The following is a 12,607-nucleotide window of genomic DNA, read 5'->3' as shown; positions in this document are numbered from 1 at the left end:
TAAAAATCTTAAATTATTCTTTTGTTGATATTGTCACAATTTTTAGAAATCTTCTCTCTTAGTGCCTGGCCCATAGGAGATGCCTCTAAATTCATGATAATAGAAACTTCAGAGTGCATGGGAGCTTGCTACTTTCTGTATTTTAGATTCTAGGAAATATGCCCATCTTCACGCTATTCAAGGCCTTAATTGTTTTATATCCTTCAAGTTGAGACCCACTCAGCCTCTGTTTTCCAAACGGAGCCCTAACCTTTCTAACATAAACCTCTTCCAGGAGGAGGAGCAGAAATAAACAAAATCCATTAAGACACTTCTCAACACTGTTGCTTGTGGGAAGAATAATTAGCATGATGTCTTTGGGGGGGGGGGCTGTTAAAAACTAAGGAAGGAATGTTTTTAAAAATGTGCAAAATTAAAAAGAACATAGCACACAGGAAGAAAAGATATTAAAACCCATCTGCAAACTTCAAATATTTTAAGTTATATCACAGAATTTTCAAAAGAATAGGAAAATCTTATCATTCTATTAGAAAGGTAACTGTTAACTCATTCAGTACCAAAGAGCACTGCCTAGTCTAGTGTGTTTAGGTTTATTTGGGGTTCTATGTTTTTAATATGAAATACACTTTTAAAGTCTTCATATCTATAATTTGTAATTTACAGAGCTATTTGCAGTGTATTCTTTCATACTTTTATGTTATTCATTCACCTAAAAAATTAGTTGATTAGGGATTGTTTAGCCCTTTAGCCGATAATCATCTCCTTTTCATGCCTGGAATTTCATATATTACTTTCAAGGCCCTTTAAAAATAAGAAAACCTTATTTTTACTCATTAAGAAGTAAGCTTGCCCCAAGACATATTTCTTTATAAAATTTTTCCCAAGTTGCACAAAGATAATATAAAAGAAGAAATAAAGCAAGTCCAAAGTGTACCCATGAGACTTAAATGGCTTTGAGGATTCCACTGACCTCGGTAAATCACTTTCTAAAACTTCGTTCTCAGGGTTGATCAAGTTACGAAAAGCCTCAGTGCAATTACAGCCTTATTCTGCAGGTCAGAATCCATAATTCCGTAGGTTTTCCTTTAGCTATCACTCTGCTGTCAGATGTGAAATATTTCCAACCTATCAGGGTCATAGTCTTGCTTCTGTTCTCAGTCTTTTCAACATTCTTTTGAATGGCAATATATCGAATAATATTAAGCAGTGGGCTCAGTAAAGGATAAAATATATAAAGAAGCAAACTTACCATCAAACACGTTACTATAATAACAAATATGCTGAGAAAAATGACAACAGCATAAAATCCTTCTTTGCTCCAGATTTTGTCCGCTTCATGCTGCCCTTGTAAAACATTTTTCTTTGAAAGCAAAACAGAAAGTCCGATGTTAAATGAGAGCTTGAGGAGACTGGCGTTCTTATCAGACACTAAACATATTTTTAGCTTGATTCCATTCAGTGTAGAACACACCTACATCCCCCGCTGCTAGAGCTGCTTCTCAATCTGATCTAAGACATTGGATTGCCGTTCTTATACGTTAAGACGCTATTTTATCTCCTGTACAGGAGCAAGCATGCCCGACATGGCACATAGGGCCTTAGGCTTTGTGAGTGTCCCTCAGGGTCTCTCTTGGAAACTACCTGGTTCACAGGTGAGGGAGTTCTGTTCTTTTCTGTGCTGAGGAAATTGTTTATGAAGCTCTCCTTACTCTGCTTTCAGGCTCCTCCCATAACATCAACACCCTGCTTTATGTGCTGTAATACTGCTCTCTGCTTTTAAACAGAAGTGAAACAGGTGCAAACAAAATCTCATGATGCATCAATAAACAGAGCAACAATGTCGGCATCATTGCCTTTTTTTTGTTTTCTTTTATGAAATCTTTTTTTTTTAAATGCAGTCTATTTTGTCAAAATCTGATTAATGTACCACTTTAACCACATAAATTGTTAGGGTTTTATATTTTATTTAAAGCAACAGGGAACACCAGAATGTCCAGAATTATTTGGCACTATAAGGGAAAATAGTTTTACTTTAATTTATTTCTCTCTTTGTTTATTTACTTAGCTTACTATTTGAAGGGTGGAAGGGTAGAGAAAAAGCATGAATAACATGTGAATGAGTGGTTTAGTTTTATTTTACCCATTCTTTTTAAAAAAGCACATCTACTAAAATCACATCTTATAATAAGGCAATGAAATTTAATAATTCAGTGAAATTTATAGATTTATGGTTAAAGAAAATTGAGCTTGAAACCAAATGGTCCACAATTAGGAAAAAAATATAAAGGCTAAATCAAGTCAAATGCTCCCACTCATCTAAAATTACATTTTGTTGGAGTCTGCTTTTTCCCCTTTTGGTTGAGATGTCTCTATGATTAAGAAAGCCTTGAGAAGCATGATAGTGAATGATGAAAGGCCACATGGAGAGTGGCCCTGGAGAATGAGAGGTCGTCTTGTGCATTCCAGCGTCAGATGAATTCCCAGCTTAATGTAACCCCTGGGATGACTTCAGCCTATACTATGTGGAAAAGAAGAACCACCCAGCTGATCCTAGTCAACCTACAGCATCATGAGAAATAAACAGTAGTTGTCTCAAAAAGAAAAAAAAAAAAAAGCCTTCAGCAAAACCTGTACTTGTAGGTGTCTGAACCTGGAAATCATTGTTAATTATTTTTCAAGACTTAAAAACAATAAAATGCATTCCACATTTGTAAACTAGATAAAAAGAAATATTTGCCTTGAAAAATATTTTATGAAAACTTTTATCCTGAAACTCAAGCGAGTCTTGGTGGGGAGTTGAACAAAACAGAATGGAAAGGATCTCTGAGTTCAATTGTGGTTACAATAACTATGTGAGGAAGACTTCTATTGCTTGAAGTAGTTGAGTTTCCATTTCCTTTGCTTGTAAAATATAGATATGCTCACTGTAATATCTTGCCTTCTTTAAGACACAGACACATTTATAGATGCAAGAAATGATTTATGCATGTTTTTAAAATACATAAATGGTAAGTTGATGGAGAATCTGAAAATACTTGCTTGATGAAATGAGTAGAAACCAATATGTCCTGAAAAGGAAATCTTGGGGTCAAGTGACAACGTGTCTTTTACCCATTGACCTTAGCCAGATCATATTTTATTCCTATGTCTCTGTACACATAGCTGGAAACTAAGAGAAAACTCTTGTAGAAATCAAGTATAAATATGGAAATGAGTTTTTTTGCAGGCAAATAAATAGCATCTATTGCTTGCTATAAAAGCAAGCCACTTAAGCCTTCAAGTAGGTAGCATAAACTTGTCAAATTTAAGTGTGAGGATCTGAGCGTTAGTTCATGTAAAATTTGGATTAAAAAAGGAGTGGTTAGGTGGGTGGAAAGAGATTTTGTGTTCCTAACCTGATGTGGTTCCTTTCTTGTTTTTCCTACTATAGTTCCACACCTCCTGGAATACCAACAGGTTCCTTTCTGCTTAAGACAAATCTATTTTGTTTTCTCTTTTAACCAAAGCAGTAATGATGGAGGAATTAACCTCCCACCCCTCCATCCCCCGCCAGCACTTAGAAAGACACATGTTTTGAACTCCTAGAACTTAGCCACTGCACTTTCTTGGTAAATAGATTTCCTTCTGAGTCATGCTAGCCCTGCTGAGCACTACTATATTTGTACAGAGATCTAAAAACCTTGATAAGGGCAGGGTAATAAATGGAAAAGTTTGTGGTTAAGATCCCACAAGTCATAAGATTGTAATTCACAAGAATCTCCAATCTAACCTTTGTATAAGGTTAATGTGATGCCTTTCACATTTTTTTTCTTTTTTTTTTTGCGGTACGCGGGCCTCTCACTGTTGTGGCCTTTCCCGTTGTGGGGCACAGGCTCTGGACACACAGGCTCAGAGGCCATGGCTCACGGGCCCAACCGCTCCGCGGCATGTGGGATCTTCCCGGACCGGGGCACAAACCCGTGTCCCCTGCATCGGCAGGCGGACTCTCAACCACTGCGCCACCAAGGAAGCCCATTCCTTTTACATTTTGACAGGGGACTGAAGGTTCAATAATTCAGAGGCTCCATGGCTGGGTCAAACCAATGCGCTGTATCATCTTAACGTCTTATGTCACAACAATATCACTTTCCCTTTAGCTTTTTGGCAGTGAAAGAAGCTGCTGGGTTTTGTTTTGTTTGATTGTATAAAATTTGGGCAGTTTCCGGTACCGATAGCAATGGCTTCTCTATCTCCTGTTTAATAATTTGATACACTAGAGCTTTCTTTTCTTTTCTTTTTATTAAAACCAATTCTGACCCCAAATGCTGGGAGAGATGATACAGAGACTTTCAGAGCGACATCTCTTTAGAGAGATGGAGCACAAAGAATAAGAATAAAGTGGAAATGTTATAAATTAGCTGGTTAATTAATTGATTTAGGCAGATAAGTGAGTTGTATCCTACAACAATATGGTTTTGTTAGATAAATGCCAAACTTCCACTGTATCATGCACAAGGTAAACAATTCGGTCTGAGAGATCTGACCCATGTTAACATTGATTGCATTCCTCCTCGGCACTGTATGGCTAGGACTATATAATTCTTTAGACTGCTGGCTAATGTTTAAAGGAACAATCACTAAACTCGTGGATTATGATTATATTTATTTGGTATGATTTTTTTCTCTTTGTAAACATGCCATGAAAGTATCAGTCAGTATATTGTCCTGTTATTTAAAGAAGGTAACTTCCTCCTTTGAAACATAAGACCTATGAAACTGTGGTAATTTGCAACTGAACAACAACAAAACCCTAAATCATTTTTTTTCACTATCATTGCAAAATTACTGCTTCAATAGACATTTAAGTTTGTAAAAACATCTAAAAATAGAAACTAAAACAATGCATTTAATTTTATTTCCCTGAGATTTAACTTATTAGGCAAGAGGAAGTCTGGTTTTTAATTTTTAGGAGCATCTTATTATAAAATAATATTTGAGGTCCTCCAATGTTCTAGGTACCATATATAAATATATAAAAGAAATAATGTCTTTGTCCCTCAAGAAACTTAAATTTGAAATAAAAATAGATGAATAAGCGAAAGGAAATCTCTATTTGGTAATTGTCTTTATTTCCCAAGAGTCGTTTCTGATTTAAATAAAATCAAGCAAATAAAGAAATGGCAACAACAAAAAACACACCCTTCCCTAAAACTAATTAATAAAAGTGTAGGAAGAGATGCTTTGAGACAGCATTCACCTTGTTCTGTAATCCATGTAAAGGATGAAAACCCAAAATACCAATATTCCTTTTTTTGTTCTGGTAATAAACATGTTACCATAACAGAGCTATAATTTGGAGATAGAAATGTGAAAGAATGGGTTGAGGCATAAGCTGTTACTCCACATTTACCACAAATGATGAATAAAGAAGTGGGAAAACTCACAGAATACCTATCAGCTTAAACAACTATCAACAAATGCTTTTGCGGCGCCTCTGGGACTATATGTGTCTGAAGCTCCCTCTGAGGGCCTGTGCACACTGCAGACGGCTCTCTCCTGTCTGCAGTTAGAGCTTCCGATCAGAGGGTACCGCTGGGCCCATTCTACAAGTGCCAGAACAAAACGCTCAAACAACACACCAGTCCCTGATGAAATGCTCCTTATATCCAATTAAAATACTTCCCAGTCTCCTGTAATATAATAGTTTCTAGATTCTAGATTGCCTAGATGTTTAGATTCCCAGAATTTTATAAGAAAATATCATATTTTGATCATCAAATACACTTTCATTATTCAAACGCAATACAGACCTATGGTCTATTGAGGGCTAATCGTTCTGTGACAGGCATTCAGGCTAAGCTCCTTGCCTTCACCAGTCTGAGGTGTGTTGGAGGACCCCCAAATACTTGAGTTGAATTAAGTTTTTGGTATGGTGAGCTTCTCTTGGTCTGCAAAGCTGGCTGACTCACTAAGCTGCCATACTCCTAAAGCCTTCAGAATGGCATTTAAACTCAGAATAAAGCAACAGGGCGAAATGCTTATTTTATTCACTGAAAGCTTATGGGAAGCAGAATAAATTAATCTAATGGTCTTTTAAAATTTTAAAGAAGAATTGTCCAGAGCAAGATGTGTGGAAGTCAGTCTGTGAGGGGCTTGAACTATGGGCATGGAGTTTGGTTTGATGTACAAAAGGGAGCCCCTTCAGAGTCACATGCAGGGAGGGCTGGGGAGGGGTCTGGGTGTTTAAGCTCATGTTGACCTTTCTCCTGGTCTCTCTGAAGCATGAAGGGACCTCCTCTTTCTCAAAACTCCCATGGCACAGTGCGGTTATGTTATCATAGCCCTGTATTTTCCTTATCTGCTTGTCTCTTGTTGCCTTATTAGAACACATTGAAAGCAAAAATCTTATTTTATTTGTGTGTGTGTTTGCTTATTCATTTATTTTTCTGACTTTGGACACCACCTAACCCAGCACTTGGCTATTTGTACGCCTACTGTATGCCAGGCCCTGAATGAAGGCACTGAAGACACAGATGAAATGAAATGAAATGCTCTCAAGGAACGACGGTGCAGAGATGGACATGAAGGCCAATGTGGGGTATGGGGTTTTTGTACTAAGCTCAATGAGAACACAAAGACAGCACCCACATCTGTGGAGGTACAAGGGAAGGCTTCACTATACAGTAGACTGATCTTGAAACATGAAAGGTGCACAGATGGACCAACATACACACAGGCTTGGAGGGAAGAAATGGTGTGGGGTGTCCTGGTGCCTATTAAGTTTGGAATGGCTGAAGCATAAACTAAGAGAGTGTTGTTCAACAATGATAAACTCAGCACACAAAGAACCATATACCACATTAAGAAATCCAGACTTGATTTTACAGGATTTAGGAAGCCAAAGAAGAGTCATGACATTAGGAGGGCATGGCCAGATTTGCTTTTAGAAAAGTTACTCTGGTGGCAAGAAAGAAAACACCGTGTGCATGTGTGGATGTGTGCATGTGCACGTGCGTGTGTGAGCTGGGGTTGGCAGCAGAGACAGCAAGGAGGGAAGCAACACTAAATGCAGGAAGACCAGTTGGAGGTTGTTATTACAGTCGTGGTTCAATGATGAAATACATTTTCATTCTGCAGTCAAATTACAGTTGTTCAGTGCCTACTCTTTGTGAAGATTTCCATGTTTTTTTTTCCTTTTTTTTTTTTTTTTTTTGTGGTACGCGGGCCTCTCGCTGTTGTGGCCTCTTCCGTTGCAGAGCACAGGCTCCGGACGCGCAGGCTCAGCGGCCATGGCTCACGGGCCCAGCCGCTCCGCGGCATGTGGGATCTTCCCAGACCGGGGCACGAACCCGTGTCCCCTGCATCGGCAGGCGGACTCCCAACCACTGCGCCACCAGGGAAGCCCTCCATGTATTTTTTTTAAATTTAAAAATTTTATTCATATTTCAAGTTTATAAGATAAGGACTCTACCTATTTTTCCTTTCCTTTCCTTTTCTTCTCCTTTCTCCCTTCCTTCTTTTTTTCCTTCCTTCCTTCCTTTCTTCCTCCCTCCCTCCATCCCTCCCTTACTTTTTTCCTTCCTTCCTTCCTTTCTTTTTCTATACTCATTTAGGATATGAAGAAACTGAGGCTCAGAGAGGTTGATACTATGTAAAGACAGACTTAATCTCACAGAGATTAAATCACCCAAGGTCACACGCATTTTAAGTGCTGGCTTTGGGATCCAAGCTCAATCTTGTACCAAAGCTTTTTATACCATACCTGTGGCATTTGCTATAATGAGAGGCAGTGTGCTTTACTGCAAAGGGAAATAGACTAGGAATAAGGTATCTAGATTTTAAATATTGCTTTCTACCTCATTTGCTTTGTCACCTTGATGAAATCACTTAATTTCTACGGGCCTTACTTTCTGTATCTTTAAAATGTTCGCATGTGTTCCCTCAAGGTCTAATGCTTTGATTCTGTGAATTTAATTACATATGTTTGGGATGATGTTCATTCTAGCAAGTTTGGAGTGGGATGGAGTAGGTGAAGTAAAAAAGAGACTGGATTTATTCAGGAATGAGAGTATTGGAGTGGTGGGGGAAATCTGAAAAGTGCCGAATTTAGAAAGCACTATGAAGGAGATAGTCATAGTTCTTAAGACTGGGTTCCTCAGCAAAAGAAAAATCACATTTCAAATTAATCCCAAGGTAGTGGAAAAAAGGGACCATTTTGACAATGAAGGCAATGAGGAGTAAACCCGTTGAGGAGGAAAGATTTGAGGGTGTTTTTGGGGACACCCAAAATTCAGTAAAATTCAGTAAAAGTAATCAATTGACAAATATACCTAAGTGGCTTTTCTTCTGGACAATTTGTTGGATAAGTCAAAATAAATTATAAGGCCATAAAGATTGGAGAAGAAAGTGTCAAAAAGGGAACTTTGACATGAAAATGAACTTCCTTAAGGAAGAAACATACGCAATGTGAAATCAGAGAATTTTGACCCTTAGGGAGATTTTTATATTATCAAATAACACACGATAAACAGCTTTCATCTCAAAGCCTCCTAGAATTTGGTCATGTCATGCTAACCGTGCAAATTTTTAAATGAAATATTCCATGAAACAGCCTACCTCGGGGGAGACTTCTGTAATTCCAAACTGGGATAAACTTTGATGCAAAACATTGATATTAAGTGAACGCAGCACTTCCTCAGACGGCAGAGCATCAGAAATTCCTGCTTTCCCGTTTATGGGAGACACAAATAGTTCAACACTGTTCTTCTTTCCCTAGTAAAAGCAGATCATTTGTATATGTTAATAGACATTTTAAACAACTTTGGGAAATATTTTTGACTTCCTTCTAGAAACATTAAAGAAAATCAGAGCTTTAGGATCCTAAAAGACATCTTGGAGATCACCTTTATTAGGTATGCCTGGTACACTTAATATTAGCAGCCCAAAGCCCGAAATCTTCAAATGGCCTTCTTTCAATTAGTTGACACCTCTAGCTTTGTAATTTTATATTTCATTCGATGCTGGTTTATTTTCCATTCGGTATTGTAATTTTTGAGATATATTGTTCAGATGGTTCCTGAGTAATTGTGTTTAAAGAAGCCTTTTAAAATCAATTAAATGAATTAAGTAAAACCTGATGTAACAGTACAATTATTAGACATCACCACCCCATATATATATTTTTTATAACTTGTATTAATGTGAAGGCTGGACTAAGGAAGGTGATGCTGTCTTTGAAGTTGCTTCTCTGATCCTGTTCTTCACCTTAAATAAGTCACACTTTTAAGATCTATTGTTTGGTAGAAACAATGTTATGCAATGATATCATGTTACTTTCCTATTAGTATGACCTCATTACCTGAAACAGAGAGAGAGGATTTCTTACCTTAAATGGCTGATATGCCACATACCCATAAAAAACAAACACTACACAAAAATGACACTGCCTTTGATAGATTCTCTTTGACAACTTATACAAAGCACTTATAAAAGAAAATTGTTGTTAGTCTTTTCTTTTTGATACATGGAGTTCTCTCCTGCTAGAAAATTTTCTCTCTTTTTTTTTTTTAGAAAGTTTTCTTTTAATGCAATTTATCAGAAGTTCAGCCACGTATAAAATGGAGTACTACTAGTCATCCAGGAAAAATGTTCCCGTGTTTGCAGTGAACAACAGACAATGACTAAATATTGCATAATACTGATGTGAAACATGTTTATAATAATTTAAATAGTTTATGACCTAATAACAACAATAGTAGGAAGAGAGCACTTGTTTTGGGCTTGTCATGCTCCCATGTGCCTTAAATCTGTTATCTCCAGGACAGAGGTATTAAGTTATTTCATTTTGTAAATGAAGGAACATTAAGTAGCTTGCCTTAGGTCATAGAGCTGGGACACGGCCAAGTTGGAAATGGAGTAGAATTCTGTGTCTGTCTCCAAAGCACATGCTCTTAATCACCGTACTCTGCTGCCTCAGGTATCATCATAACTTAAACTATTATAAGAACTACTCTTAGAAATAGACATGCATAAATGCTATTAACATTCTCTGAGGATATGCATATCCCTCTCTGGGTGTGGCAAATCCCTCTTTTATCCTTTCAAAGAGCTATTATGCTCTTTAAATCTATATATGTAAAAGTATATCTAAGATATCTGAGTATATATATAAAATCTAGATCTAGATCTAAGACATCTATAATACCTCACTTCTCACTTGAGCAAGGTACACTGTGGATATAAATAACCTATTTCACTCTTTCATGATAATGGGAAATGCTGTATTTCTTCTATGCTATTGAGTTAAAAACTTTGTTTTTTTTTAAAGCTTATTTAGTCCCAGAAAATAGTTGACTCACAGAACAAAAGTTGTTATGGGGACGAAAACAATTCACCCTCCACACAGAAAAAAAGTGAAAAGAAACAAAAATTCTAAACCAAAATAAAAGCAAATTCTTCTCCATAGTGGGAAATGCAGGTGTTGATGCAGTATAAAACTGAACTCAAGCAGGAGCGTAAGGATTTAAGGCAAGGAGAACAAGAAGTCCTTGCTTAAGTTTCTAATGCAGGGGAGATTAAGAACAATTTTAAAACTGTTAAAATGATTCTAAAGTCCTTTTTCACAGGAACCTCGGATAATTAGCTTTTTACAAAGAGAAAGTCGTTAAGATTTGAATTTGCTTTTCTTTGCTCACACCCACCTTCAAGTGCAGATGGGAACATGTAGTTGAATGATATCAAGGTCCCTAAATACTGAGGAGAAGGGGGAAAGAAAGGATGTGGGTGATAGATCGGTCTAAAGTGAGCCTTATACGAAAGGTCCTTTGGGCTTCCTTCATCCCCACCTCATACTCATCCAAGTTTTCTCTCGACTTTTTCAAGGCTATTCTTGCATTGTACTTGGACTGCTGTCCTTAAGCATGGTTCTTCTTTATTCAAAATCCTCTGCCTATGTGTTCACTATCCTTCATCCTGATATATATATATTTTTTAAGTTATTTATTTATTTATTTTTGGCTGCGTAGGGTCTTCGTTGCTGCGTGGGCTTTCTCTAGTTGGCGGCGAGCGGGGGCTACTCTTCGTTGTGGTGTGCGGGCTTCTCATTGCGGTGGCTTCTCTTGTTGCGGAACACGGGCTCTAGGCACGCGGGCTTCAGTAGTTGTGGCGCACGGGCTTAGTTGCTCCGCGGCATGTGGGGATCTTCCTGGACAAGGGATTGAGCCCGTGTCCCCTGTATTGGCAGGCAGATTCTTAACCACTGCGCCATCAGGGAAGTCCCTCATCCTGATATACTTGAAGGGATTTTAATAGATGCTGTCTGGAGACAGTGCCTTACCTGATACAGAAGGTTTCCATCTTAGGGAGAATATTTTGGGAGTAGTATCCGGTTGGTGACACAAGTATTTTGGGCCCTTCTATTCATACCTACCAGGATAGCTAGTCTTGAACTACGAGAAGGTTGACAAACTTTTTCTGTAATGGGCCAGACAGCAAATATTTTAGCTTTTAATTTAGACAGACAATCTGTTGCAATTACTCAACTCTGCCATTGTAGTGTGAAAGAAGCCTTAGACAATATGTAAACAGATAGGTGTGGTCTGTTACAATAAAACTTTCTTTACAAAAACAGGTGTCATGCCAGATTTGGCTCATGGACCATAAAACTATAGCATGGGTGTTCTTAACTATTGTTCATTATTCTTGAGTCCTGCAATAAAGATCAAAGCTTGTCATCTGGGAATGCGAAATGTTGGCATCTTACAATGAGGCGATTGATGTGCACTTGCTGGGGCAAGAGTCCTAAAGCTGCGGCCACTCCTTGGCGGAATATCCGAAGCAAGGTTATGTTCAGCCTATTTACATCCACTTGCAGTGTCTGGAAAATAAAAAATTCAAATTATAGTCAATCTTTGATTTTGGACATTCAGTTCCTGACGGATGACTGACCACAACAATTCCTTTGACTTTGAGAAATTCACACTCATCGTGCTTTACTGCATTTTTAATGGAGATAAAAAAATGATAGGGACATTTTATGTGAAATTTTAAATGGTCTTACTTAAGAAGATGGTATATTGTATAATAATGCAATTTGTCTAGTTATAATCAAGAATCATATGAATGATCAATTCATAAAGAATTTCACTGAAATGTGTGTTGGTTTATTTTGCTTTAAGTCCAGATGACAGAATGTAATATGCAGCCAAGTATATTTCAGTAATCCAAGCCAGAGGACATCTTTAATTTGTGTTCACACACAGCCACAGAGAGGAAGATGCTGTGTAAGTTCCGTAACACCAGACTTGGCAGTTTCTCTATATAGTGATTTGCTGCCAGTGCAAGGCAAAAGAATGAGCTGCAATAATGCATTTTCAAACTCTGGTAAAGAAGTCAATGGAAGTGATGATTAAATCTAAGGTAAACAATTCTTATTCCATCGCTTGGACAAACACTCTTAATTTTCAGGTTGTTTTGGAAAAGGACAAGTAAATATTTTTAAATTCCTAAAATATAAATCAAGTTATGCAATTAACACTACATCCTTAATTTAAGCCACGGGTGCTATGATTACATTTACAACATAAACTGGTTAACTATGTATTTCCAAAAATGCACCATAATCACTTGA

At 37.5% G+C, this 12,607-nt stretch overlaps 1 protein-coding gene across 8 annotated transcripts in view; it reads right to left on the bottom strand.

Moving 5' to 3' along the window:
- Positions 1-12,607, bottom strand: part of PTPRR (protein tyrosine phosphatase receptor type R) — a 259,427-nt gene that overhangs the window by 105,484 nt on the left and 141,336 nt on the right. For 7 of the 8 annotated variants that reach the window (XM_073789229.1, XM_073789233.1, XM_073789232.1 and 4 more), the window contains 3 exons: positions 11,741-11,854; positions 8,596-8,751; positions 1,250-1,360 (listed from right to left, as the gene is read on the bottom strand). In XM_073789229.1, the coding sequence (XP_073645330.1) occupies positions 1,250-1,360; positions 8,596-8,751; positions 11,741-11,854 (381 nt within the window). The remainder of the gene's footprint in view (positions 1-1,249; positions 1,361-8,595; positions 8,752-11,740; positions 11,855-12,607) is intronic. The other variant, XM_073789231.1, reaches the window with a different exon arrangement.

Source organism: Tursiops truncatus, chromosome 11 (genome assembly GCF_011762595.2).
Source record: "Tursiops truncatus isolate mTurTru1 chromosome 11, mTurTru1.mat.Y, whole genome shotgun sequence".
Lineage (NCBI taxonomy): Eukaryota > Metazoa > Chordata > Mammalia > Artiodactyla > Delphinidae > Tursiops > Tursiops truncatus.
This window is presented reverse-complemented; position numbering and strand designations above follow the sequence as displayed.